This window comes from Chlorocebus sabaeus, chromosome 9 (genome assembly GCF_047675955.1).
Source record: "Chlorocebus sabaeus isolate Y175 chromosome 9, mChlSab1.0.hap1, whole genome shotgun sequence".
NCBI lineage: Eukaryota > Metazoa > Chordata > Mammalia > Primates > Cercopithecidae > Chlorocebus > Chlorocebus sabaeus.
Genome location: NC_132912.1, coordinates 102644315 through 102671665, shown reverse-complemented (window position 1 = coordinate 102671665; position 27351 = coordinate 102644315). Strand labels below are relative to the sequence as shown.

Sequence of the window (27351 nt, the reverse complement as noted above, 5' to 3'; positions counted from 1 at the left end):
AAGCGGGTTGCTTCTGCATTGTAAGAGGCAGGGACTAACTTGTACGTCTTTTTCTCTTCCACAGTGCCTCCTCTGTGATAGGTAAGCAGCTAATGTTTGTTGATTTAAATAGCCATTTACCTGCCTTTTTCATTTCTGGCCTCATTTTCCACTTCTTAAATATGTTGTATGAGTTAACTAGGAAAGAGGTTTAAGAAATTAATGTTTTTGATGCTTCCCTGGCATGACAAGTATCTGGGAAAATGTGAAAGCATATCTAACTCCATTCTGGGAAGAGTGTTTACACTATAAAATCACCTACTCTCCAGATCAAAGAAAAAGGAAGTACTTTTTCTTCCTTCAGTTGTATGACTAACTGTCTGCAGGTGGGAGCTTGAGCAGCTCGCGATTAGAGTATACACTGACTGGTGACTTGAATTCCAGAAAAGCAAAGCACTCAGAAGAGTCCTGCCTCTAAGTTAAGGGGTGAAGTCCTGAAAGGTTTTGGATGTTCATGGATTAGAAAGGTGGACTTGGAGGATGGGGAATGGAGGTCCAGCTTGAGCTGCATGGGAAGGAAAGCATTTGTTTATACCCCTGGTGGCTTACTAAAGGATTAAAGAGGTGGGGGAGACTGATATGTGACCTGACCTGGACTTCTAAAGTGGGGACTGTTTCTCTTTCATACGACTTTTCCTGCAAAACCTTTAGAGCAGCAGAATGCCTCTATCTTCAGCAAGTAAAGCAGCCAAGCCAGTTTGACCAGCTTGAGGGAAACACCAAACAAAGCTGGCAACTCCAATCACGTGCATACTAGTTACTCATTATCTGCTGGCCTCTGGAGAAAGATAGAGTAGCTCGCTGATTGGATCCTGAGGTTGAAATAACTCCACATCTCTCTGTGCTCTGACCAGAGCGACAAGAAGAGTGTCTGGAATGCTTGGGAGACATTTTAAGCAGGACAAATCCAGCCTAAGGCTAGACTGCACCTGTCCACAGCCCAGACCAGGCCCATGGAAAAGAAAAGTAAAACCTTTTTCTTTAAGCACATAGAATATGTGTGAAACCCACAAGGCTAGAAAAGAAAGTGAAGTGGAGGAAAAAAGGCACTGGGACTCCACCTGGGAGTATGAAGACTACGGGAGTGTACGGAAAAGGAACCTTACGGTGCCGGATAGACTCTACAGAGAAAATGACTTGGATCCCAGGTACTGGGCCAAAGGGCAGCACCGGCCCTACAGAAAAAGGGATTGTGGATACTGGGATTTTGAGCAGAGTGAACCAAGCTATGTGGACTGTGGGGAAGCATATGAAAGTGGAAAGGGCTGTGTGTACCACGGAGGTCATGATGGTTATAGGAGTCCAGAAAATGTAGATTATGAGAGTCCCAGCCCTGGGACGAAGGATAATTTGCCCACGAGAAGCCCAGATGTGACCTCAAAAGCTGGTGGATATGGGGAAAATGGCTACCCAGACTGTAAGAATCTGAATTATAATCCTGAGGACTCTAAAAAAGCTGAACAATTGACTGATCATAGGGGTTTGGATGATTCTTCAGCAAATTTAGGTCGACCTCAGTTGTGGTATATAGACCATAGGAATGTTAATCATAATCTTGAGGATTGTCAGGAAACTAATTTTTATAATAGAGAACACAGCAATTTATATCATGTTCCTGGGAGTTATCCTAATGGGCAGCCTGTGAGCTTTTCAGATTTGAATGGGGTCAAGAAAGATAAAGAATTTATCAAATACCATGAAGGGGACATGAATGTTTATCAAAATGACAACATGTATCCCAAAGCTAAGACTCATGTCATGGATCAGGGTAATTTTGATACAGAAAATGAAGGCTATGATGCTTTATTTGCAAATTGTGCATATAAATCCCGTAATTCCAGAGGAACAGATTCTCTCCATCAAATGGAGAATTCGGAGTATAATGGCATTGGCATATCAAGAACAAAGGCACGTGGGGGCAGCGGGATACTTCTGGATGGTCTGCAGACTCAGTGTGCCACGGGAGACCAAGGAGAACGTCATTTGGGGATTCCTCAGAGCTCATCGTTAGAGAAGAATATCTGGCATTTAGAGGAAGAGAGAAAATTAAATGGCCTAGAGACTTGGAGAAGGAATAGTTGCCTCCGCCGCACAGCACCCAGCACCCTCAGGTGCTCAGAGTTCGTGAAAAACAGGAAGAAAACCCAAGGTATGAACTCAGCCAGCCTTGTTAGGATAAAGCATAAAAATAGATTTAAAGGGTGGTTATACCAGGTACTAGGAGCACTTGTGTTCTTAAGGAACCCGGGCCCTGAACTTCTTATCAAGTGCACCTTGAGTGAGAACAACCTTAGAGATTTAATTACTTTGGAAGGTGTTGTACAGAGCAAGAGTATATACAGTGCTAAAAATATGCAACATTCGGACAGCGCTCTCATGGGAGCTTTTATTTACTCTTCTTGTTTTTTTCATTTGTCTCTAATCTCAGGTATCTTTCTTACTTTCATGTTTTTGTTCATCTTGTGGGGGCAGCAAGTTTATTATCAGGGTGTCAAGCTAAAATTCATTTTCCTGGCGTGTTTTTTTTTTTTTTTTCTTCTCCGTCCCTGCACTTCTTTGGACATTAATGGAAAAGAAGACTTGACTTTATTTTTATTTATTTATTTTTTTGAAACAAGATCTCATTCTGTCCCCCAGGCTAGAGAACAGTGGCATGGTCATGGCTCACTGCAGCCTCAACCTCCTGGGCTCAAGAGATCCTCCCACTTCAGCCTCCTGAGTAGCTGGGACTATGGGCACATACCACCATGCCCGGCTAATTTTTTATTTTTTTTGTAAGGGCAGGGTTTCACCATGTTGCCCAGGGTGGTCTTGAACTCCTGGGCTCAAGCGAACCACCCACCTCTGCTTCCCAAACTGCTGGGATTACAAGCGTTAGCCACCATTGCCAGGCCTTAATTTTAGTTTTAATATTTTTTTACTGCTCCTTTCAGAGCAGGGTTACCCCATAGGCAGTGTGCCCAGAGTAGCCCTGACGTGTTTTATCGATTGTTCACTCCTTGACATTCAGGAATCTTAATGATGAGTACTGACATTCTTGTAGAATCCAGAAGATTATTTCTAGCTTTCAAATCACTTCATCTCACTGAGCCTTAACTACATTATCTGTGAAATGAGAATATTAGGAGTCTTTTATCATGTAGAGATTATTTCTTTCTTGCCATTATGTCTTTTCTTCTTCAGTTCTCATAAGTGAACTTTATTTCTACTGTGTTATTTTTATAATTACTGGACTCCCTGTTAAACTTTTCGTGTGTGTGTATGCTGTATGTTGTCTTCATGCCAAACAGCCTTTCTGGTTCTGGCCAATTTTGGGGTCCAGGCTGTGACCAGAGGATAAAGGTTAGTCAGAGAATGTGAATGATCTGGAAAATCCATCTCATACCCTCCTGCTAAGTGGAAAGTTTCTTGTCTAGGTCTCCTTCAGAATGGGTTGGCTGGTTAGATTTGTACTGGGAGGCACCACAGACGGAAAAGATAAGCCTGCTGTGGTCCTGGAACAGCCAGTGGTTTACCTGGTGGTCCTCCAACATGGGCTTGACTTAACTTGAATTTCCAGGGCACCATTTTGGACCTAACAGTCTCTTAACCTGCACCTATAAAGACAAAAATGAAACGAAACCCAGCTTTAGTTGGGAGGCTGAGGTTTTTAGCAGCTAGTCATTTTTTCCTAGGTGCATTTTCTCTCTGAAATGATAGGGATTGGATAACTTCTAAATTCCTTCTTGATACTGGTTTTTGTATTGTTCCCCTTCCCTCCCCCCACGTCTGTTCCTTCCGTGAACTTTGTTTCCTGTCTTTAGTTCCTTATTGTATTAAGCCTCCCAACTGCAATCAAAGTGTGTTTATTCTGTTGGACTTCACAGGAGTCAAACCCTTCTCTCTGCAGTGTTGTAATGTGCCCTCTGATCTCTCTGAAACCAGCTCGGTTCCACCCAGTGTCATTTCCATTTCTACAGCTCTCTGTATCTTTAAGGACTTAACTTTTGAAAGCATATTCATATTTAGTTCACCGCTTTTTGTACCCCTAGTATCCTCCTTGACCTGTAACAAATTCTGTCTTTACTAGAAATCTTTCAGCATTCTAACATTTTTGTTAGCTCTCTCACGCCATCACCCTTCCTGAATATTACAAGGGAACACTGTGTAATTACACAAAGGAACAAGCATCAGAGTCGGCCTGCCTCGAGTTCAAATCTCAGCTCCATTTACTAAATGGCCTTAACTTGACAAAAATTACTTAACCTTTTGGAGCTTCGGATTCTCAATTTGTAAAGTGAAGATAATACCTGTTTCATAATGAGATAGAAAAATAAAACAATCACATATCTGGAACATAGTAGGTCCCCATAAATGGCCATTTCTTTGTGTTTTATCCGCCCACCTCCCTTTCCCTTTACAAGTTGCCCCACCCGCCTATCACTTCCTTGAACCCAGGAGGCGGAGGTTGCGGTGAGGCGAGATTGCACCATTGCACTCCAGCCTGGGCAACAAGAGTAAAACTCCATCTCAAAAAAAAAAAAAAAAAGAAATACAGTAATCCTTATTTTGAGAGATTAGGTTCACCCTTTTAAATAAATAAAACCTAAGCACTAACTACTTAAGTTTATTCTATTTTGTCTTATTCTTTTGTTTCATGAATTTATAGCTTGCCTGTTAGACTAGATTCATTCACTCAGATGGAACTAACTTTAAAGACCATCTAGTTTAACTCCACTTGTTTTGCTAGTCCTGAAGTTCCAACAGATGAAACGACTTGACTGAAACTACAGAATGCTTAGAGGACATTTCAGCTTTCCATATCCTTGCCCCAGCTCCCAAATGGAGTCTCCCTCTGTCATCCAAGCTGTAGTTCCGTGGCACCATCTTGGCTCACTGTATGTAGCCTCTGCCTCCCGGGTTCAAGCAATTCTGCCTTAGCCTCCCGAGTAGCTGGTGGTGTGCGCCACCACACCCCGCTAATTCTTGTGTTTTTAGTAGAGACGGGGTTTTACCAAGTTGGCCAGGCTGGTCTCAAACTCCTTACCTCAGGTGATCTGCCTGCCTTGGCCTCCCAGAGTGCTGGGATTACAGGCGTGAGTCACAGCACCCAGCCTATAATTAAAACTTTAAACGATTATAAATTAGATCAATTCATTTTTGGGGGGGAAGGTGGGATAGTTGTAAACGATACATAAAATGTTATGAGAGCAAGTGGAAGGAATAAAAGTAAACCGCCTAATTTATATAAACTGAAGAAAGCGATTTTATAGAGTGGGATAGAAAAATAGCCAGAGGGTTATGTAGTTGAACAAATTTTGAACCATCACTGTAGTGTTAATGGAAATATAATGCAGTAAACGGCCATGCTTTTATGGATAACACACAAAATCCAGAACACGCCTTCACGTTTAATGGAGAGCACTGGCTTGGGAGGCCAGTTTTGAATATGCTGCTTTATGAACTGTTTGGTCTTAAACAAGTCATTTTATTCCTCTTTGCCTGTTTCCTCATTTGTAAAATGTGAGCAGTATTATCTTGCCTCAAGAGTCTTGGTAAAATAGAACATCAGAGTGTGTGTGTGTGTGTGTGTGTGTGTGTGTGTAGAAAACAGAGCTTTTCATGTAAAGATTTTTTGACTGACATTATAAAAATTTGCTTATCAAACAGTGACAACTTTAATTATTTTACAAAAATTATCTTTGCCCTGTTATTTTACTTATGCTGCCTAAATATTAAAAAATAATAACCCCACAGTTTTAGGCTCATCAGCATACTTTGCTAGGATTTAGTGTATTTGGTGAGCGTTCAGAAATGGTGTTTGAGTTACTCCTAGTATTAAACTCACTATCCTGCCGCATAAGAAGTTGCAGACTCCAGTAATTTGGGCACTTGATCCTCATTTGTTATCCTGTTTGCCTAGATTGGGACCTGGAGATGAAAGGCGGAAAGGGAGGCTTTTAGCTAGGTCTCCCAGGTGGAATTTCTCCCAGCAGGGACTTTACCTCAGGCTACTTGCCAAAATAGACTGGCATTACAGAGCTAAAGCCACCAGGAATGTTTTTCCTCTTGCTGTTGAGATTTAGGACCTAACTGTAATAGATTTACCTCTGAAGTTTGGTGATCCCGGAAGTCTGCTATGAGCCCTGCAGCTCTGGAAGTTTTACACAGAGCAGGATAAAATTTCTCCAAATAGTAAAGTAGGTGCTGGAGGAAAAGCAGTGGGGGTTGGGTGGGCTGGCCGTAGTGTTGTGGTTACACGGAAAACCAGGGTTTGTGATTCCTCCAGGCAGGGCTGGGGAGGAGGTGAGCACGCGTACAGACAAATTGCCTCCTCTCAGGGTTTGCAGCAGAAAGACTGCTCTAGATGCATTGCTAGGCAGGCAGTTGTGTTTTTGCTTTCTTTTTTGCATATTCAACAATGTTTTCTTTTCTTTTTTTACTTTTTTTTTTTTTTTTTTTTTTTTTTGAGACGGAGTCTTACTCTGTCGCCCAGGCTGGAGTGCAGTGGCGTGATCTTGGCTCACTGCAACCTCCGCTTCCTGGGTTCAAGGGATTCTCCTGCCTCAGCCTCCTGAGTAGTTGGGACTACACTACAGGTGGGCACCACTGCGCCAGCTAATTTTTGTATTTTTTTTTAGAGACAGCATTTCACCATGTTGGCCAGGCTGGTCTCGAACTCCTAACCTCGTGATCCACCCGCCTTGGCCTCCCAAAGTGCTGGGATTGCAGGTGTGAGCCACCGCACCCGGCCCCTATTTTCTTCATCCATTTAAAGGGATTGATAGGAAAGAAACCTCAGATTATTAAAAGGTGAAGAACGTTTGAAATGGACTAACGGTAATTGGGGGCTGACTGTTAGAACATTCTCGTTTTGCAGCAAATGTTCTTTTTTCTACTTTATTATTCTTTGTCATAGCAATATTATATATTCATCATAGAAATACTAGAAATGGGAATAAGTGAAAAGAAAGGAAAAAATCAGTTTCTGTCACCTCTAACACTTTTTCCAAATACGTGCATTTGAAATATTTTTCCCTTTTTAACAAAACTATAGTTCTTTCATAAACTTTTTTCAGCAGTTCACGTTAGATGTAGCCTAGGCTGGAGTACATTGACACAATCTCAGCTCAGTGCAACCTCCATCTCCCTGGTTCAAGTGATTCTCCTGTCTCACCCTCCGGAGTAGCTGGGATTATAGGTGCATGCCACCACAACCAACTAATTTTTGTATTTTTAGTAGAGACGAGTTTTCACCATGTTAGCCAGGCTGGTCTTGAACTCCTGACCTCGGGTGATCCACTGCCTTGGCCTCCCAAAGTTCTGGAATTAACAGGTGTGAGCCACTGTGCCCGGCCTTATAAGAGTATTTTATTATATGGACATGCCATAGTTTATTTTCCTGGGCCCTTTTGCTTTTTTGGTTTTTTATTGAGACAGAGTGACTCTGTCACCAAGGCTGGAGTACAGTGGTGTGCTCTCGTTCACTGCAGCCTCCGCCTCCTGGATTTAAGCAATTCTGCCTCAGCCTCCTGAGTAGCTGGGACTACAGGCATGCTCCACTGCTCTCTACCCAGACCCTTTTGAGGAAATTTTAGTTCTTTCTGTTTAGGTTGCTTCTAAACTTTTTAAAACATTAACCATCCCTGTATGAACATATTTGTGCCCTTGTCCAATTAGTTAGTAGAATAAATTCCTAAAAATGGGCTCCTGGGCTATAAGGTTTGATTTTTTTTTTTTTTTTCAAAGTAGATAAAGTATTGAGGTTTGATTTTTTTTTTTTTTTAAAGTAGAAAAAGTATTAAAGTTTTAATTTACTCCCCTATCCCTCTTTGCCCTAGATTTTAACTTTTAAAATGAAAGGACTTGATAAAATTGGCCTTTCCCTTCATTTCACACAATTTATGCCATAAATTACCTGGAATACTGTTGCATATTTGCTGTATATGACACAACTAGATTAGATTCTGTCTGAGGGATTTACTTATTTTTTTTTTTTTTTTTTTGAGACAGAGTCTTACTCTGTCGCCCAGGCTGGAGGCGCAGCCTCCACGTCCCAGGTTCCAGTGATTCTCCTGCCTCAGCCTCCTGGGTAGCTGGGATTACAAGCACATGCCACCATGCCCAACTAATTTTTGTAGTTTTAGTAGAGACAGAGTTTCACCATGTTGGCCAGGCTGGTCTCGAACTCCTCACCTCAGGCGATCTGCCTTCTTTGGCTTCCCAAAGTGCTAGGATTACAGGCATGAGCCACTGCGCCCAGCCTGTCTAAAGGATTTATAATTTATGTTATATTGGGTGGCATTTTATAAATGCAATCGTATTAATATGTGCAAATATGCTTAAATGTATCATTGTTCACAGTCTTATTGTGGGCAAACTGTGGCTCTAAATATGAGGTTAAATTGTGCTCTAGAGTTGCACCACTTTGTTATTAGCTACCAGATGGCTACCAAAACTCAAAGGTGGAATTCCAGGTTAGAATGCATATGGTTTGCCTGCCTGGGAAAAAACTGGAGACAGAATAGCTATTGGTCAAGAGCACAGACTCTAGAGCCAAGGTAGGTTCGGATCTCAGCTCTTCTACTTACCAGGGCAGTTACTTAACTTTTCTCCCTTCCTCATCAGTAAAATGGGGACAATAGGGTGTTATGAAGCTAAATTAATATTTGTAAAATACCTAGAACAGTGCATGACACATGTAGTACCATATAAATATTTGTTTTCTTTTATTTTTGACACAGGGTCTCACTTTGTTGTTCAGGCTGGTGTGCAATGGAGCTATCACAGCTCACTGCAACCTCAGCCTCCCAGGGTCAGGTGATCCTCCCACTTCAGCCTTTGGAGTAGCTGGGACTACGGGCACGTGCTACCACACCCAGCTAATTTTGTTTGTTTTGTAGACACTGAGGGTCTCACTGTGTTGTCCAGGCTGGTCTTGAACTCCTGGTTTCAAGTGATCCTCCCGCCTCTGTCTCCCAGAATGCTGGAATTACAATCATGAGCCACTGTGCTCAGCCAGTATGACCTTTTTTTTTTTTTTAAATTATTTTGTGCCTGTGAGGTTGAAAAGTATCAGTTAAGCTCAAGTCCCCATTGATCTCAACTTCTACCCCAAATCCTAGGTCCTTCCCTGAGACAAACTCTGGGATGAATTTGGTGTCTTTTCCTTCTAGACCTTTCTCTGTACACTTATATATTTTTTTATGTGTGTGTGTGTATATATGTATATATGTGTATATGTATGTGTGTATATATGTGTGTGTGTGTGTATGTATATATATATATATATTTTTTTGAGACAGAGTTTCACACTTGTTGCCCAGGCTGGAGTGCAATGGCATGATCTCGGCTCACTGCAGCCTCTACCTCCCAGGTTCAAGCGATTTTACTGCCTCAGCCTCCCAAGTAGCTGGGGTTACAAGCGTGTGCCACCACACCAGGCTAATTTTTTTGTGTTATTAGTAGAGATGGGGTTTCACCATGTTGACCAGGCTGATCACTCCTGACCTCAGAACCGGCCTCCCAAGGTGCTGGGATTACAGGCCTCGCATGAGCCACCGCACCCAGCCTATTTGTTTATATATAAATATATATGGATTTTTGCAGATTTTCCTTTCTTTCATCTCTTTTCACTGTTCTCCATTTTCTTATAAAATCGTGCATTTTCTTAAAAAATTGTGGCATATTGTTGTGCACCTTTCTGCTCCCCTGGTTCATTTAAGTGTAAATGTTTGGAAGATGTGAGCGGGACATTCCTGTGAATCACTCCTGCCATCCCTGTTCTGCTGTCCTGGGACCACCCAGCTGAAATCTGCTCTGTGATAGCTTTAGGGTTCATTGACGGGGCGGGGGAGATGTTTGGGGTCCCTTGGTTAAGCTCTGGGTGAAAGACTGCAGAAAGAGGCCCAGGGGCAGACTAAACAGGCACCTGCTGCCCGCTTTACAGTTTTGCCTCTCATCACAAGAGATGGCTGGGCCTTTGGAATTCTTCCCTCAAAAGGGCATTCCCCATTTCCCACCCAAAGCAACAACAAAAAGGTTTAGCATGGGGTAGAAAAGGAAGAGATAATAATCTTAGATTCAAACTCCTGAGGTGGAATTTCGAGGGTTTTAGGACTAGGAAAGGACACCAAATAGAAAGGAAGGTGTTGATCCCAGGTACTGCTGGGCCTGCTGGTTCACTTCTCAGTCCAGTATGCTTAGGGTTCCAGCTCCATCCTTTAGGACGAGCCCTGCTGTGATAGCCCGGGTGACTTGCGCGATTCATATGTAAATGTGGGAAGCCTGGGGGAAATGCCGACCCTATTCAAAGGATTTTAGGGGGTTGTGGAGCATTCCAGAGCTCTGGGAAGATTCTACCCTGCCTGCTTCCCCTGAGGCCCACACCTCCACACACAGCCAACTCTGGGCACTGCAGGTAGGTCCTGGGGTGTGGGAGCCAGCACAGAAGGAAGTAGAACAGGCAGGCTCTTCGTCCCCACTCAGGGGCACCTGGGATCTGGCCGGGAGCTCAAAATTTTCCCCATTAGAGAAAGAGGCAGCTTTCTGAGGCAAGGGAAGGGTGCATGGCTCTATTCTTTAACTCTGAAGTGTGTGTAATGGAGTTGTGGAAAGCTGTGGGCTAATGACTCCCTTCCTTAGAACTTCAGGAAGTGAGCCTGGTGATAATGTACTAACTGGAAAGGGTTGGGGGTGTCTTGAGAAGGAATGGAATCAGGACTTGGGATGGGAGGTAAGCCACAACTACTGAAGGAACCCCACAACTAATTGTTTTATCACAGGAAGTAAATTTGTGCAACAGTCCCAGCTCCTTTAACATGTGCAGGGCTATCCTAGGAAGAAAGAGCTCATCTGCACATTTTATTGTTCTCATAGAAAAGTGGAATTTTAGAGTCTGCACAGGGCACTTGTCTGCTTGGTACATTTTGCCAAGTGCATTTACCATCTATCGGGTGCAGATGGCATATTCGGGCCCATTGTGGGAAAAGGACTGATGTTTGTTGGGTTATTACCTTGTTTAATTCCCTCAACTACTGTGCAAAGCAAGTAGTAGTATCCTCGTTTTATAGATTGGGAAATTGAGGCCAAGAGATAAAAGTGGACATTTCCAGGGCTCCCCAGCTACATAGTGGGGAAGTGCAAGATTCAAAGCTTCTTTTTCCACCACAGCTGGCTGAGGGTGAAGGCCGCCTTCTCCCGCTTTGTTGTCCGAGATACTAAAAATTTTATTTTTTTAGAGACGAGTGTCTCACTATATTGCCCAGGCTGGTCTCAAACTCCTGGACTCCAGCAATCCTCCCATCTCAGACACCCAAAGCGCTAGGATTACAGGCATGTGCCACCATGCGTGGCCCAGATACTAAAATTTTAGAGCAGATATTTTTATTAGAATATATGTGGCATAAAGGAAAAAGTTTTTATTTTTTATTTTGTTTTATTTTTTGAGACAGTCTCGCTCTGTCGCCCAGGCTGGAGTGCAGCGGCGCAATCTCGGCTCACTGCAAGGTCCGCCTTCCAGGTTCACGCCATTCTCCTGCCTCAGCCTCTCGAATAGCTGGGACTATAGGCGCCCGCCACCACACCCGGCTAATTTTTTGTATATCTAGTAGAGATGGGGTTTCACCATGTTAACCAGGATGGTCTGATCTCCTGACCTTGTGATCCGCCCACCTCGGCCTCCCAAAGTGCTGGGATTACAGGTGTGAGCCACCGCGCCCGACCAGGAAAAAGTTTTTATACTTAACAGTCATTTCAAGCCAGACTTTCAAATTTGACTTAATCTTTGAAAACTCTCTTTGAGTGTTAATAAATGTTTGTGGCACCTGAAGGTCACCTGTATCTTCAGAAATACCTCGGGTTGCCAGGAGCAGTGACAACATGCCTGTAGTCCCAGCTTCTCAGGAGGCTGAAGTGGGAGGATCACTTGAGAGCCCCAGGAGTTCGAAACCAGCCTGGGCAACAGCCCCCTCCTTTAAAGAGAGAGGAAGAGAAAGAGGAGTGAAAGAAACACCTAGGGTTTTATTAAAATTGCGGATACCCCAGTCCCACCCAGATTTGCTGAATCTGAATCCCAGGGGTGGTGTCCAGGAAACTGCAATTTAGTGAAAACATCCCATAGGGGTTTGTAGTTTGGGGTTTTAAAAATGTTTGGGGTTTTAAAGGCTGCTCAAGAGTTTATAAACCCCATTTTCCAGGGGGGAGGGGAAGGCATGCTGGTAGTTAAAAAGAACTGTTATTGTTTTTCTCCATTTTAAGGAAATAAAAATCTAATCCATAGGCTGGCTGGCTTCTGATTGATGAGTAAGTGCTTGCTGGTACTTTGTGCTTTCAACTACTATAATTAGTAGAATTTTGATTCTCAGGAGGGTACACAGTGGTTTCCAGGGAGTTTTTAAGATTTGCAGCAAATAAGCCCCTGACCTTTTCTCATTGAGATTCCAGGCCTGGGAAACCAAATGGTGCAGGATTAAGTACACAGGATTTGGATTTAAATATATTTAGGTTCTAAATCCACAACTGCCATTTACTCACTATATAACCTCAGACAAATTTGTCAGCCTCTCCAAACCTGGATTTTCTTACCTATTAAATGGGAGTAATAATACCTACTTAAAAATTCTGATGTGGGTATAAAATGAGTTCAGGGATATAATCTGTAAAGTACCTGGTATGTGATAGGAATTAAGTAAATGTTCTCCTTCTCCAGATCTTTTTAGTCTTGTATTTAAAATGAGTTTCTATTCTCAACTTGGCACTAATGAGACCAAATTTGGGATTGAGAGTCTGTTGCTTTGAGATCGCAAAGAAAATTTAAAACAAGGCTGTTGAAAATAAAATTTACATATAACACAATGAATTTAGAATCATAATTGAACACTGATGAAATGAGGGTTATGCTTCAAGTTTTGCCATTCATGCTACCAAAAAGTTCAAGAAAGAGCTTTTTCTGTCTTTTTAAATTTTATTTTGAATAATATCAAATATATGGAAAACCGCAATCATACAATGAAACTCCTGTATACATTTTATACAAATTCACCAATATTTAACATTTTGCTGTTTTTATCTCATTCTCTCTCAATCTCCACTCTCCACATGCAGTTTTTTTTTTTAATGAACTAAGAGTACATTGCATATATCGTGCCCCTTAATAAGCTTCAGTGTGTATTTTGTATGAACATGGATTTTTTTTGAGACAGAGTCTTGCTCTGTCTCCCAGGCTGGAGTGCAATGGCGCAATCTTGGCTCACTGCAACCTCTACCTCAGCCTCCTGAGTAGCTGGAAATACAGGCAAAATACAAATTTTTGTATTTTTAGTAGAGATGGGGTTTTACCATGTTGGTCAGGCTGGTCTTGAACTTCTGACCTCAGGTGATCTGTCCGCCTCAGCCTCCCAAAGTGCTGGGATTACAAGCATGAGCCACAGCACCTGGCCGGACTTTTTTTTTTTTTTTTTTTTTTTTAAACCCAGACTGGAGTGCAGTGGCACAATCTCAGCTTACTGCAACCTCTGCCACCCAGGCTCAAGCCATCCTCCCACCTCAGTCTCCTGAGTAGCTGGGACTGTAGGTGTGTGCCAGTCCATGCCCTGCTAATTTTTGTATTTTTTGTGGAGATGAGGTTTCACCATGTTGCCAGGCTGGTCTTGAACTCCAAGCTCAAGTGATCCACCAGCCTCGGCCTCCCAAAGTGCTGGGATTATAGGCATGAGCCACCATACTTGGCCTAAAATGGTGATTTTCTGACTCCATTATTTCTTCTCTTACTTATCAGCTGACATTCTACCTTAAGAAAGGGCTTTCTCTTCTCCCCCCTTTATGTACTTTTATCTATTATCAATATGAACTTACAGATTATTTTATTCAGTGAAATAATCCATTGTTGTGCTTTTTCATTTATACTCAAATTGTGCCAGATTGGCCAGTGGGAGCCCCTTCAAGCTGGCTTCTGTGCCTGCTGACCTGTCCTCACCATGTTGTTGAGTACTTCTTCACTTTCTTCCACATTTCAGGCTCAGCTATACCTTCTCTGCCCCAGCCCTGGAATTAGCCATTTCTCCAAAGAACCCTGCCTCCTTTTAGTGGAGAATGGCATCTAGAAACCAGAATTTGGGTTGTATTCTAAAACACTGCAATTACTCACTTTTATTTTTTTTTTTTTGAGACAGGGTCTCTGTCACCCAGTCTGGAGTGCAATGGCACTATCTCGTGTCACTGCAACCTCTGCCTCCTGGGTTCAAGGGATTCTCATGCCTCAGCCTCCTGAGTAGCTAGGATCACAGGTGTGTGCCACTATGCTTAGCATTTTTGTATTTTTAGTAGAGATGGGAGCTTGCCGTGTTGGCCAGGCTGGTCTCGAACTCTTGACCTCAAGTGATCCGCAGCCTTGGCCTCCCACAGTGCTGGGATCATGGGCGTGAGCCATTGCACCTGTCCCAGAATTCCTGACTTTTGAGAGAAGGCAGTGTGGAAAATTTTTTGGAGAATAAAATCTGCTGTGAAGGCCGACTTTCCATAAGTAGTTTGAACACTTGTGTTTTTGCTTCTTAAATCTGGGTTAAAATATTCCTGTAATTGTACTCAGACTTACTAGTATATTTACATACCAAATTTGTAGTTGTTTAATTGGATCATGAGGAATTTGATAGAGACTAAGCGGAGACTGATTGTTTCACTGTTCTTCTTTTCTGTTGCTTATTACCATGTTTAATGCTCATTTCAGATGAACAGATGCTGTTCCATGTTTATAAATAACCCTCATCCTATGTATCTAAGTAATAGATAATTGTAAAAGCTAATGACAGGATACATATTTGTTTTTATTTTTAGAATAATGCAGTTTAGTTCTTAGAGATTCTTGTACTTGAAAATACCATTGATAAGCTTCATGTTTATAGTAAATTTGTATCTACTAGGACATTTGAGGTAACAAAACCTGCTTGTGAGTTTTGGTTAAGGTTTTCATAGGGAAAATCTAAACCTTTTTTTTTTTTTTAACCTATTTCATTATATGCTAATGTTAACCTACCATTACAGTGACTGGAAAATGATAGGCCCTATAATTATCCAGTTCTCAGATGGATAATTTGTTATTTTTTATTTTACCCTTAGTTGGCATTGTTTTGTGCTCCCCATAATATTCTGTTTGATGTGCTACATCTGTATTTTGAACTTCCAGCTTGTTATTTCTGGTGCTTTGATCATGGACCATGTTTTATATCTGATTAAGTGAAAGCAAGTCTTTATAAGGTCAGACCCCTCTAAACCTCTTTTGCAAGGAGCTTGTAGACATGCTTTGTTCACTCAGTGGGCTAGCTACTTCTTTTTAGGACACATTCTCAAAGTGGTATTGCACAGGTTGGAGTTCTCCCTGCAGTGATGGCTTTCTAAGCACTTCAGCTGTCCCTGTTTACAACTGACATGTGCGATCTGATTTCCTGAAGGTTGACAATAGTGAGACCTTTGGTTCTCAAGGAATGGGTTCTCTTTGCCTCAAACTGTGGAACAGTCCTGCTTTTACACCCAGAGCTGCTAACCAGCTCTCTTTTCCCTTCTAGAAATGACACTTCTCTCCTCCCAGTCTTCATCACTGGTGGCGCCTTCTGGGTCTGTGTCCACCGAAAATCCAGAGCAGAGGATGCTGGAGAAGAGAGCCAAGGTCGTAGAAGAACTTCTTCAGACAGAAAGAGACTACATTCGGGATCTGGAAATGTGCATTGAGAGGATCATGGTACCCCTGCAGCAGGCACAGGTAGGAACTGGGAGACAGAGTTAGTTTGACCTTGAGTATGGTCCTCCAGGCCAGAAGCATTAGGATATAGGAGGTTTCACCACAGATTTATTTGATTTGAAATAGAAACTGTGACTGTGAGTGCTGCTGTTCTTAATCAAGGGCCTCAACATACGTGTGTCATCAGCTTAAGCCTTCAGCATCTTTCACTTGTCAAGTCTACTGTTAACCTACCAGCCACTGCAGTCACTCCCAGGACTCCTCCTGTTTCTGTGGCTTCTGAAAACAGTTCCAGGGAGTCTGAATCGCGGCCCTGCTGGAAGGCTGAGTGATGATATAACAAACCTGGGAGTGAGCGGTTACATGACTCTAATACCTGTTTATATAGAGTTTATCCAGGAAACCCTTACTAACATGTGAGTAGGCTAGGGACTTTTCTGGATGCTGGAGGTAGTAAGAAAAGGGTAACAGTGTCCCAGGGTTTATAGTCTTTATTGCTTGTAACTTGACCAGCTGGGCTGGACTTGGGTTTACACCCTTGGAGAATTCACTTCCAAGTCCTTCTATAGCAGCTGGGCAGTGCCACGGGATGTTGGACGTGGGTGGGAATTTGTATCCTAGTGCATTTGTATTCCAAATTGGTTCCATTATCATACTAAAGTGCTCATGGGGATGGCAGAGAATAATTGGATCAAGGACAAGGATGACACTAAAGATAATGATGGATATTTCTAGTCTAGAAACTTCGTGAACGTGAGTGAAGAAAGTGACCTTCAGCAATTTTTCTACAATTCTTGAAGAGCTGTTCCTAAGATGATTGAAATACCATTCATCTCATTTCCGTGCATCTTTATGTTTTGTTTCCTTTTCTCAGGTACCAAACATTGATTTTGAGGGACTTTTTGGAAATATGCAGATGGTGATTAAGGTCTCGAAGCAATTATTGGCTGCTCTGGAAATCAGCGATGCTGTAGGTATGAGCTCCTGTGTTGTTTCAGAAGCAGCTTTTTAAAAAACTTCATGCGCAGGAGGAAGGGGCCTTCCTGATACTGAGTAGCTATGCCGCCAGGAACATACAGGTTTAGGTACTTAGTTCAGAGGTTGCTTGTCCTCTGCTTTCCTTCTGTCTCAGCCTAGTTTGGGGTAATACAGGATGTTAGCAATAGAAGTAGTTTTGGATGTCATACAGTACGACGTTTATTCCACACTCATGGTTGCAGCCCATTACTGGGTCATGAGATCAATTTATTTTTCAAGAAAATAAAATAGAAAATATCAGAATGCGGCCAGGCACAGTGGCTCACACCTGTAATCCCAGCACTTTGGAGGCCGTGGCAAGAGGATCACCTGAGGTCAGGAGTTTGAGATCAGCCTGGCCAACATGGTGAAACCCTGTCTCTACTAAAAATACAGCTGGGCGTGGTCATGGGCTTCTGTAATCCCAGCTACTTGGGAGACCAAGGTGGGAGGATTGCTTGAGTCCAGGAGGTTGAGGCTGCAGTGAGCTGAAATCGCGCCATGAGCCACTACACTACCGCCTGGGGGACGGAGCAAGACTCGGTCTCAAGAAAAAAAAAAATATATATATCAGAATGCGCTGTAAGTAAGTTTAACTACCAATTTTTGAAACTTACCTCTTTTTTTGACACAGGATTTTTACTCTGTCGCCCAGGCTGTAGTGCAGTGGTGCGAATTCTGCTCACTGCAGCCTCAACCTCCCAGCCTCAAGCCATCCTCCCCACCTTGGTCTCCCACGTAGCATGTGCCATCACGCCCAGCTAATTTTTTTTTTTTTTTTTTTTTTTGTAGAGACAGGGTTTCGCCATGCTGCCCAGGCTGGTCTCAAACTCCTGGGCTCAAGTGATCCCCCCCATCTCGGCCTCCCACAGTGCTGGGATTACAGGTGTGAGTCACCACAGCTGGCCGAAACTTTTATTTTCATTTCACATATATGTGTGCTGAGTCATAATTTAAAATATATTTATGTGGGACATTGTCAAACTGTTTTTAAAACATTAATCTAGTTCTTATAAACAAGGGAACTTATTGGTTATCCATTGCTGTATAACAATTGCACCGAAACTTAGCAGCTGAAAGCATTAAACATGTATTACCTCGCTGCTTCTGTAGGTCAGGAATCTGGAGGGGGCTCCGCTGGGTGGTTCTGGCCCGGGATCTCATGAGGTTGGAGTCAGTTGTTGGCCTGGGCAGCCGTCATCTGGGGCTCAGGGATCTGCTTCCAAGAAAGCTCACTCAGCTCTTCAAGCCTCAGTTTCTTGCCACATGAGCCTCTGCCTGGGCTTTCCTCACAACGTGGCATGAGTCATGAGTCACCTAGAGTGACCTATGAGAGAGAGCGAGAGACAGAATGAGAGCACGCAAGAGCAAGCATGCCTGAGACAGGAGCCACAGAGCCTTCTATATTCTATAACCTCATCTTGAAAATGACACAGCATCACTTCTGTCATATTCTGTGGGTCATACAGACCAGCCCTGGCACAGTGTGGGAGGGGACATCCTATCATTTTGCTGCTTTATTGGAATCCTAATTACAAGAGGCTACCCCAGTTCCAGCCATGACACTATACACAACAACATCCAGCAGAAGGAGTGACCCCTGTGTCATTTTAAGTCTTTGCAAACCTTTTCCAGAGCTCCCCGATCAGATATCTTATTTCTCGTTGGCCAGAAGTGGGTGGCGTGCATGCGCTAAGCTGATGGCTAGAAAGGGGAACGGGTCATGACTCTGGATTATACTAGATGGAATTTACCTGACTCATCTGGGAGAAAACCGGACACAGGAACAAAATCAGGGTTCTGTCCCCTGAAGGGAGGAGGAAACAGCTCTGGGATGTTGTAGCATGGTTCGTGTTTCCTGAATGTTTCTCTCACCACATACCCTCTCAAGATAGGTCCAGCTGGATCTCAATTATTCTCTACAATAGACGGCCCTCTGAGGTTTAGGTACTATTGTTTCTTCTTTTTTTAGACAGGGTCTCACATTGTTATCCAGACTGGACTGCAGTGGCACGATGATAGCTCACCCATAGCCTCGATTACCCAGGTCAAGCAATCTTCTCACCTCAGCTCCCTGAGCAGCTGGAACTGTAGGCATGCACCATCAGGCCCAGCTAATTTTTAAATTTTTGTAGAGATGGAGTCTCACTATGTTGCATAGGCTAGTCATGGTTGCCTGGCCTCAAGTGATCTTTCCTCCTCAGACTCCCAAAATGCTATGATTATAGGCACGAGCCACCACACACCTTTTTGAGACAAGGTCTTGCTCTGCTGCCTAGGCTAAAATGCAGTGGCGTGATCATGGCTCACCGCAGCCTCGACCTCCCAGGCTCAAGTGATTCTCCCACCTCAGCCTCCCAACTAGCTTTTTTATTTTTAGTGGAGATGTAGTCTTGCTCTGTTGCCCAGGCTGATCTTGAACTCCTGAGCTCAAATGGTCCTCCCACACTGCTAGGTTACAGGTGTGACCTTCTCTGCAGCTGGTTTAGGTACTCTTTATCCTATTTTACAGTGAAGAGACTGACACTTAGAGGGAAGGTAATTTGCCCAGGCCACACAGCTAGTAATTGAAGGGACTGGCATTCAGACTCAAGCCTGTCAATGCAAATGCCATTAGCCTCTACACAAAATACAACTGTGTCTTTTGCATTTTCTGGAACAGTTAGAAAAACTGGAGCCTGAGGTTCTTGCCCTTAGTCTAACTGGAGAGGTCCGGGAAGTTGAACAGGGAGACACACACATTGAGTTGGGCAGAAGGAAGTCACAGTGACCCAGTTTTAGTGTGATAGTGAAGCATAAATGCCAATGTATATGATTTTTTAAGGCACTTGAAATAAGTATCTCTGGGTCATTTATTTGTATTAATAAAGAAATGAGGTAACACTGGCTGCTATCTAAAAGGGCTTAATTATAAATTAAGCAGTTACTCATTTTTCTTCCAGTTTATTACCTATTGTCGTGCCTGGGGCTCTCAGGTGGTTGGAGTTAAACCAGCTTCTGCAAGGCACCTTCTCCCCTTAGGTCTGATGCAAATCAGAAATGAGAGTCTTAGCATCTGTGTCTCTTATAGTGTACTATACCTTACATTATGACAGTAAACTGGGAAATGAAAGCAAATGTCCACAACCCCACCTCTATAAGATAGCACCTGCATTTATTTTTTCTTCTTCCCTTCGCTTCTTGTCCAAAGTCAAACAAGGAGTTGGGTAGCAGGCTTCAATGTGTTGAAGACACAGAGAGGTGGTGGAGAGGGCTCGACACTGAAAGGCTGAGACCCAGGCGCGAGGACTAATTTTTAGAGGAGAATGGTGGGTGGTGGGCCTGAGGGAGCCAAGACTGAGAGCACCATGTCGGTGGCTCTAGCAGAAGGCCAAGTGGTGCGTTCAGTGGGGGATTCACAAAGGACAAACAAAGTCTGAAACATCTGATGAGGGAAGGCTCTGAGAAGTCCATGAAGGGCAAGACGGGCAAAGGGCAGGTGACCGAGATAGAGAATGATCAAGCAGCACCGGGAGACTCTGGGCACGTGGTCATAGGTGGAAAAGACTGGCTTTACGTGATTTTAAACACATCCCATGGAGAGCTGTGTTGTTCATAATGACCCAGGATGTGTGTTTCTGTGTATGTCTGTGCTTAGTTTTACCACGTCCAATGTTTTTCTTTTTTTTTCGAGACAGTCTCACACTGTTGCCCAGGCTGGGCTGTAGCAGTGTGTTCACAGCTTACTACAGCCTCCACCTCCTGGGTTCAAGCGATCCTCCCACCTCATCCTCCCTAGTAGCTGGGACTACAGGTGTGTGCCACCACACCCAGCTAATTTTTATGTCCGATGTTTCCTGATATTTTCTTTTCTATTTGATCAGCTGGGCGTGTTGGCTCACACCAGTAATCCCAACACTTTGGGAGGCTGAGGCAAGGCGGTCAGATCATGTGAGCCCAGGAGTTCTGGACCAGCCTGGGCAACATGGGAAAACCCCGTCTCTACAAGAAAAAAAAAAAAAAAGTCCATTCTGTCTCATCAAAACAGTGCTGACTGTGACCTGTTAACTATATTTCGTGACCCAGAGTTTGAAAGAGATTAAGGTGTAGCTTTGCTAGTTTGTAATTGATGTAGAATAGTCACTATCAGGGAAGTTGAAGAACAGCAAATTGAGTGTAAATCATCAGTCTGGATGGTGAAGATTCTGAGAATGCAGCTAGGAAAAGGGCTGCGAAAAGAAGGCGGCAGACTAATGTAGAATGGTGAAGCCAGATGAAGACATGGGTGGCTTAGGGGTTCCAAAGTTGCTGTGAAGGCTGGGCGCAGAGGCTCGTGCCTGTAACACTTTGGGAGGCCAAGGTGTGCGGATTGCTGAGCTCGGGAGTTCGAGACCAGCCTGACCAACAAGGCAAAACACCATTCCTACAAAAAAATAAAAAATTAGCCGGGTATGGTGGGGCACACCTGTAGTTCCGGCTATTTGGGGGACTGAGGGCAGAGAATTGCTTGAGCCCAGGAGGTCGAGGCTGCAGTGAGCCGTGTTCAGCCTGGGTGACAGAGCAAAACCCCATCTCTTAAGAAAAAAAGAAAAAAAAAAAGTGGCCATGAAGATGAAACGGGAGCCAGCCCTGCCCCCACTGCTGTGACTGGTAGGTTGCAGGAGTAGACAGAAGGGAAGATTCTGGCCAGGTGCAGTGACTCATGCCTATAATTTCTGTAGTTTGGGAAGCCAAGGCGGGAGGATTGCTTGAGGCCAGGAGTTCAAGCCCAGCCTGGGCAACATAGTGAGACCTCTTTCTACAAAACAGCAACAAAATTACCCAAGTGTAGTAGCACACACCTGTGTTCCCAGGTACTTGAGAGGCTGAGACAGGAGGAATCCTTGAGCCCAGGTGTTGGAGGCTGCAGTGGGCAATGGTCACGACACTGCACTCTAGGATACAGAATGAGACCTTGTCTCAAAACAATTTTTTTTTTTTTTTTTTTTTAAAGACACAATCTCTCTCTGTTGCCAGGCTGGAGTGCAGTGACACGACCTCTGCTCATTACAACCTCTACCTCCTGGGTTCAAATGATTCTCCTGCCTCAGTCTCCCAAGTAGCTGGGAATAAACCACATAGTAGTAGCTGTGACTTTGTCACCAACAGAAGTCACATATTCCTTTCACATTAGGTTGTTGCAAATATCTTGAAATATCAGTAACCCTCAACCAGAGGCAGTCAGTGTTACCAATGTGTGTCACTCCTCATGCTGTGACAGTATCGGGATTGTTAGACTCAGTGCTACATTTGGTTATTTAATGCCTTATAAAGAGGCATATGGCTGAGACTCACGCCTGTAATCCCAGCACTTTGGGAGGCCCAGGCAGGTAGATTGCTTGAGCCCAGGAGTTTGAGACCAGCCTGGCCAACATGGCAAAACCCTGTCTCTACTAAAATTACAAAAATTAACCAGATATGGCAGCATACATCTGTAGTCCCAGCTGCTCAGGAGGCAGAGGCGGGAGGATCACTTGAGCCTGGGAGGTGGAGGTTGCAGTGAGCCAAGATTGTACCACTGCACTATAGCCTGGGCAACAGAGTGAGACCCTGCCTAAAAAAAAAAAAAGATAAAATAAAGAAGTATATAGGTTATATCATAAGTTGGGGATTTATCATTATAGGTATTTTAATGTAATAAACTTTGTCCATAGTCTTATTTATGCACAAAAATGTTAGAAACTGCTGCTGTAGAAGAACCCTGTCTCTACTAAAAATACAAAATTTAGCTGGGCATGGTGGTGTGTGCCTGTAATCCCAGCTACTTGGGAGGTTGAGGCAGGAGACTCACTTGAACCGGGGAGGCGGATATTGCAGTGAGCTGAGACGTGCCATTGCAGTCCAGCCTGGGCAACAAGAGCGAGACTCCATCTCAGGAAAAAATAAATAAAATAAGAAAGTAAGGGGGTCCTTATGGGGTTCTCATTACACATTACATCCCTACATGGAGAACGCTCTCAGATGCCTGTCTTGGCCCGACTGCAGAGGGACTGGAGGCTCTGTTTCAGAGGCGTGTGTGTGTGTGTGTGTTCTAAAACAAATACATGAGCCTGGGCAACATGGCGAAACCCCCTCTGTACCAAAACTACAAAAAATTAGCTGGGCATGGTGGCATGCACATGTGGTCCCAGCTACTAGGGACCCGAGTCTGGGAGGTCGAGTCTGCAGTGAGCGGAGATTGTGCCACTGCACACCAGCCTGGGTGATAGAGTGAGACTCTGTCTCAAAAACATAAAATGAATACATACATACATAGATGACATGGCTTTCTAAATTTTGCTTTAAATGATTACAACTTTAAGCTGTTAGATGGAAGTGTCTTACTATTTGATGGATAGTCTTACTATCATTTCTTGTAGTAGGTAGGATGTGGATGGTACTAAAGTTTGGCTGTGTACCTTACATTTAGTATACTGAGAAGAAAGTTACTAAAAACACTGTATGTTTGTGTATATTCCAAAGGACCTGTGTTTCTTGGTCACCGGGATGAGCTTGAGGGAACATACAAGATTTACTGCCAGAATCATGATGAGGCCATTGCGCTGCTTGAAATCTACGAGAAGGATGAGAAGATCCAGAAGCATCTTCAGGACTCCTTGACAGATCTGAAGTAGGAGTTTTGACCACTTAACTTCCATCACAGTTCGTTAGTTCTCTTAAGTTATACCTGTGTATATGCCTGGACTTGATTATGACATCTATCTTACTTTAAACATAAGATATCCATGATATATATCATTTAAATGGTTTCCTGATTATATTTTTGTCCATGTGAATAAATTTTATCTGTATGGAGTATTAGATTAACATTATGAGGTTAAAAAGCAGCCAGGAGAGGATGGTTTGGTCCAGATAAACAAGAGCATAGGTGAGAAGACTAAATACAGGGTTTTGTTTTTTTTTTTGAGACAGAGTCTCACTCTGTCACCCAGGCAAGAGTGCAGTGGCGTAATCTCAGCTCATCACCCAGGTCAGCATGCAATGGCACAATCTCGGCTCACTGCAACGTCTGCCTTCTGGGTTCAAGCAATTCTCCTGCCTCAGGCTTCCAAGTAGCTGGAATTACAGGTGCATGCTACTATACCTGGCTAATTTTTGTATTTTTAGTGGAGATGGGGTTTCACCATGTTGACCAGCCTGGTCTTGAACTCCTGACCTCAAGTGATCCGCTCGCCTCAGCCTCCCAAAGTGCTGGGATTATAGGTGTGAGCCACTATGCCCAGCCAAGGTATTCTTGACATCAGGTGAGATTGTCCTGGTCTTAGGGAAGCAAGGTATAAAGGTATAATGTATGGGTAAGTAGATCAAAGGGAAGTTAGGGGCTAAAATTTTTTTTTTTTTTTCTTTTTTTGAGAGACGAAGTCTCACTCTGTTGCCCAGGCTGGAATGCAGTGGTGCTGTCTCGGCTCACTGCAACCTCCACCTTCTGGGTTCAAGCGATCCTTCTGCCTCAGCCCCCTAGTAGCTGGGATTACAGGCACGTGCCACCATGCCCGGCTAATGTTTGTATTTTTAGTAGAGACGGGGTTTCACCATCTTGACCAGGCAGGTCTTGAACTCCTGACCACAGGCGTGAGCCACCACACCTGGCCAGGGCTAACATTTTTTAGTAGACTAAATATGTTACCATAGACATTCATAATTTTTTGTCACACATGATTTATGTTCCGAGAAGAATGTGAAACTCAAGATTCTCTCTCTTAATAAGCTGTCTCTTTTCTTTTCATGCCCACTGCCTTGTAGGAGCCTATACAACGAATGGTAAGTTCCATTGCTGCTTGATGTATGCACTCATTTCTTTTGTGGATTTTTCCTCTCTCTTAAACAACTGTATTTTCTTCCTTTATAGATAAACCTAGAAGTAGACTCACCTTGCTGGGTTTTTTCTCGTAGCATTTATCCCCAAGTGAACACTTCACTTATTTGTTTTTGCCTATCTTCTACCAGGGCAGGGACTTTTGGGGTCACTATTAAATCCCCAGTACCTAGAACAGTACCTGGTGTTTATTAGATGAATACATGTTGAATGACTGAAATTGGAAAGTAGGGTAAAAGAACAGAGAGCAATATTTAGGAACAAATCCTGCCCATAGGCATATATCATTATTATTATTATTATTATTATGTAAAAAAATTTTTTTAAAGACGGGGTCTCACTTTGTTGCCCCGGCTGGGCGCTGTATTATTGATAGCTTGCTAAAGTCTTTTTTCCTTCTCTTATAGGGGATGCACAAATTACATTAACCTGGGCTCCTTCCTCATCAAACCAGTACAGAGAGTAATGCGTTACCCACTGTTGCTAATGGAGTTGCTGAATTCCACCCCAGAATCCCACCCAGATAAAGTGCCTTTAACAAATGCAGTCCTTGCGGTCAAGGAAATCAACGTTAACATCAATGAATATAAACGGCGAAAGGACCTGGGTAAGAACAGCACTATTGTTGAAAAGGAGGTATGCCCTCTGAGAATGCTTTTCTTCTTAAAACAATTCCTTACTTCACTAGAGTTGGACAAGGCAGGTGGTAGGTATAATTGGGCTGTGACAAAGAAATGGTGGTTGAATTTGGGGGAAATACGATATTTTTTTTATTATTTTTTTTGAGACAGAGTCTCGCTCTGTCCCCCAGGCTGGAGTGCACTGGCGCTATCTCAGCTCACTGCAACCTCCGCCTCCCATGTTCAAGCGATTCTCCTGCTTCAACCTCCCAAGTAGGTGGAACTACAGGCATGTGCCACCATGCCCAGCAAATTTTAGTGTTTTTAGTAGAGACAGGGTTTCACCATGTTGGCCAAGCTGGTGTGGAACTCTTAGCCTCCCAAAGTGCTGTGATTATAGGCGTGAGCCACTGCACCCGGCCCAAAATGTGATATTTATTAAAGGCAGAGTAATAAAAGCACAACTATGGTATATTGGAAATAAGGCATCTGTAATAAAATATATAGCAATAAGAGCCTTTCTCAAGAGATATGAAGACAGTGATGGAAAGTTTTATTCAAGCATGGGCAGTTTCCTTCTCAACTCATTTATGGAGCTCCTCTGGAGTCCATGCATAGACGTATTTTTTCTACGTGTCTAATTGGATGTCTTACTGCCTCTACTAAAGCTAGGACTTCTTGTCTTTTAGAAGTCTCCAATCTGCTCACCTTTCTTGTCCTATCTTCCCTGCCCATGCCCAGTGACCTCTCTGGGTTGAGTCCCTCACTTCCCTTCCTAAAACAGTCAGTTTCCCACCCACCCACTCCTTCTTCATAACACTGAATGCACTCATCAGGTCTCTTGAGGCCCTAACTTGAGCATTCAGTGAGTTTATATAGCACAGTGACTGTGCTGAGCTGATTGATTATTCATATCCTTAAGATATCTACAATACAGTATAACCTTTTTGTCTTTCCATTCTTCTCCACACTTCAAAGTTATCTAAAATCATTTCTCTGCCTTCTACTTCAACTGTGTCACCCTCATTAGGATGGGATGTTAACTGTGGCTTCTAAAGCTCTCTGGTCATCCAGCCCTTTCCCTTGGTTCAAATCTCCTAATGCGATGTAGTCTCCAACTTCTACAACCAGGTATACCTTTTTGCTGCCTCCCAGTCTTCCCCTTGCCACCCTTCTACTTTTATCTCTACACTTTTCTATAGGTTGTGCCTAATGTTTGACATGGTAATTAAATTACTGCTGTATAGCATTTTACTATGGGAGACGATTGGATATCAGTATCTCATTTGTGTATGGCACCATTTATCATGGCCTTACAAGTATTGCTTTCTGCATTTTACTGAAGAGGAAAATGAGACTCAAGGTAAAATGACTGATTTAACGCCATACCTTAAGTGACAGACCCAGGCATTGACTTCAGATTTCCTTAAGTTCTTTCCCTTAACACCCTAAGCTGTTTTCCTCCTTGTCTCTGACCCCTCTCCTGGCTGCCCGTTTTCTCTCTGCTGTGCTTCAGATATCATGTCTGTGCATACATCATTATTTGGATTAGTATTTTGTTATAAGCTCATTGAAGACAAGCACTAGCTCCCATTTGGGTGTTGGTCTCATTTTATGGCTCATTTTGCAGTATGTCATGCTGAGGAAAGTGCTTTTCTGACTTACTCCCCTAGTCCTCAAGTACCGTAAGGGTGATGAAGATAGCCTTATGGAGAAAATTTCCAAACTGAACATCCACTCCATCATCAAGAAATCCAACCGAGTTAGCAGTCACCTGAAGCACCTCACTGGCTTTGCTCCTCAGGTGAGATCCCCATCCTGGAAGGCTTAGCGCATCTCTGACAGCTTTTCAGGGCTCTGTGAGACAGCCTGCCTGGCGTCAGTTGGTATGGTTCCCTTCCTTGGACGTCCTCTGGTTTTGCGAGCTGGTGGAGACAGGGCCCTCCAGCTGCTGGTTACAAAGGCAAATTAGAGGGTCAGATCAGTCGACATGTAATAACTATGGTAGTTTTCACCACCTCTAAGGAGCTTATAATTTATTTGGTGGGACAAAACTATAGTTGTAGACTTATTAAGCTAGCAGGAATTTAAGAGATCACCTAGTTGGATACATGATGTTACAAAGAAGG

General features: G+C 43.4%; 1 protein-coding gene across 5 annotated transcripts in view; it reads left to right on the top strand.

Moving 5' to 3' along the window:
• DNMBP (dynamin binding protein) overlaps positions 1 to 27351 on the top strand; it is a 120276-nt gene that overhangs the window by 73785 nt on the left and 19140 nt on the right. For 3 of the 5 annotated variants that reach the window (XM_007963822.3, XM_038009433.2, XM_073019247.1), the window contains exons 5-10: positions 15579 to 15772; positions 16626 to 16725; positions 23249 to 23396; positions 24530 to 24547; positions 25010 to 25209; positions 26896 to 27026. In XM_007963822.3, coding sequence (XP_007962013.3) covers positions 15579 to 15772; positions 16626 to 16725; positions 23249 to 23396; positions 24530 to 24547; positions 25010 to 25209; positions 26896 to 27026 — 791 coding nt within the window. Of the gene's footprint in view, positions 1 to 865; positions 2189 to 10295; positions 10439 to 15578; positions 15773 to 16625; positions 16726 to 23248; positions 23397 to 24529; positions 24548 to 25009; positions 25210 to 26895; positions 27027 to 27351 lie in introns of those variants that run through there. The other 2 variants (XM_007963823.3, XM_038009434.2) reach the window with 2 other exon arrangements.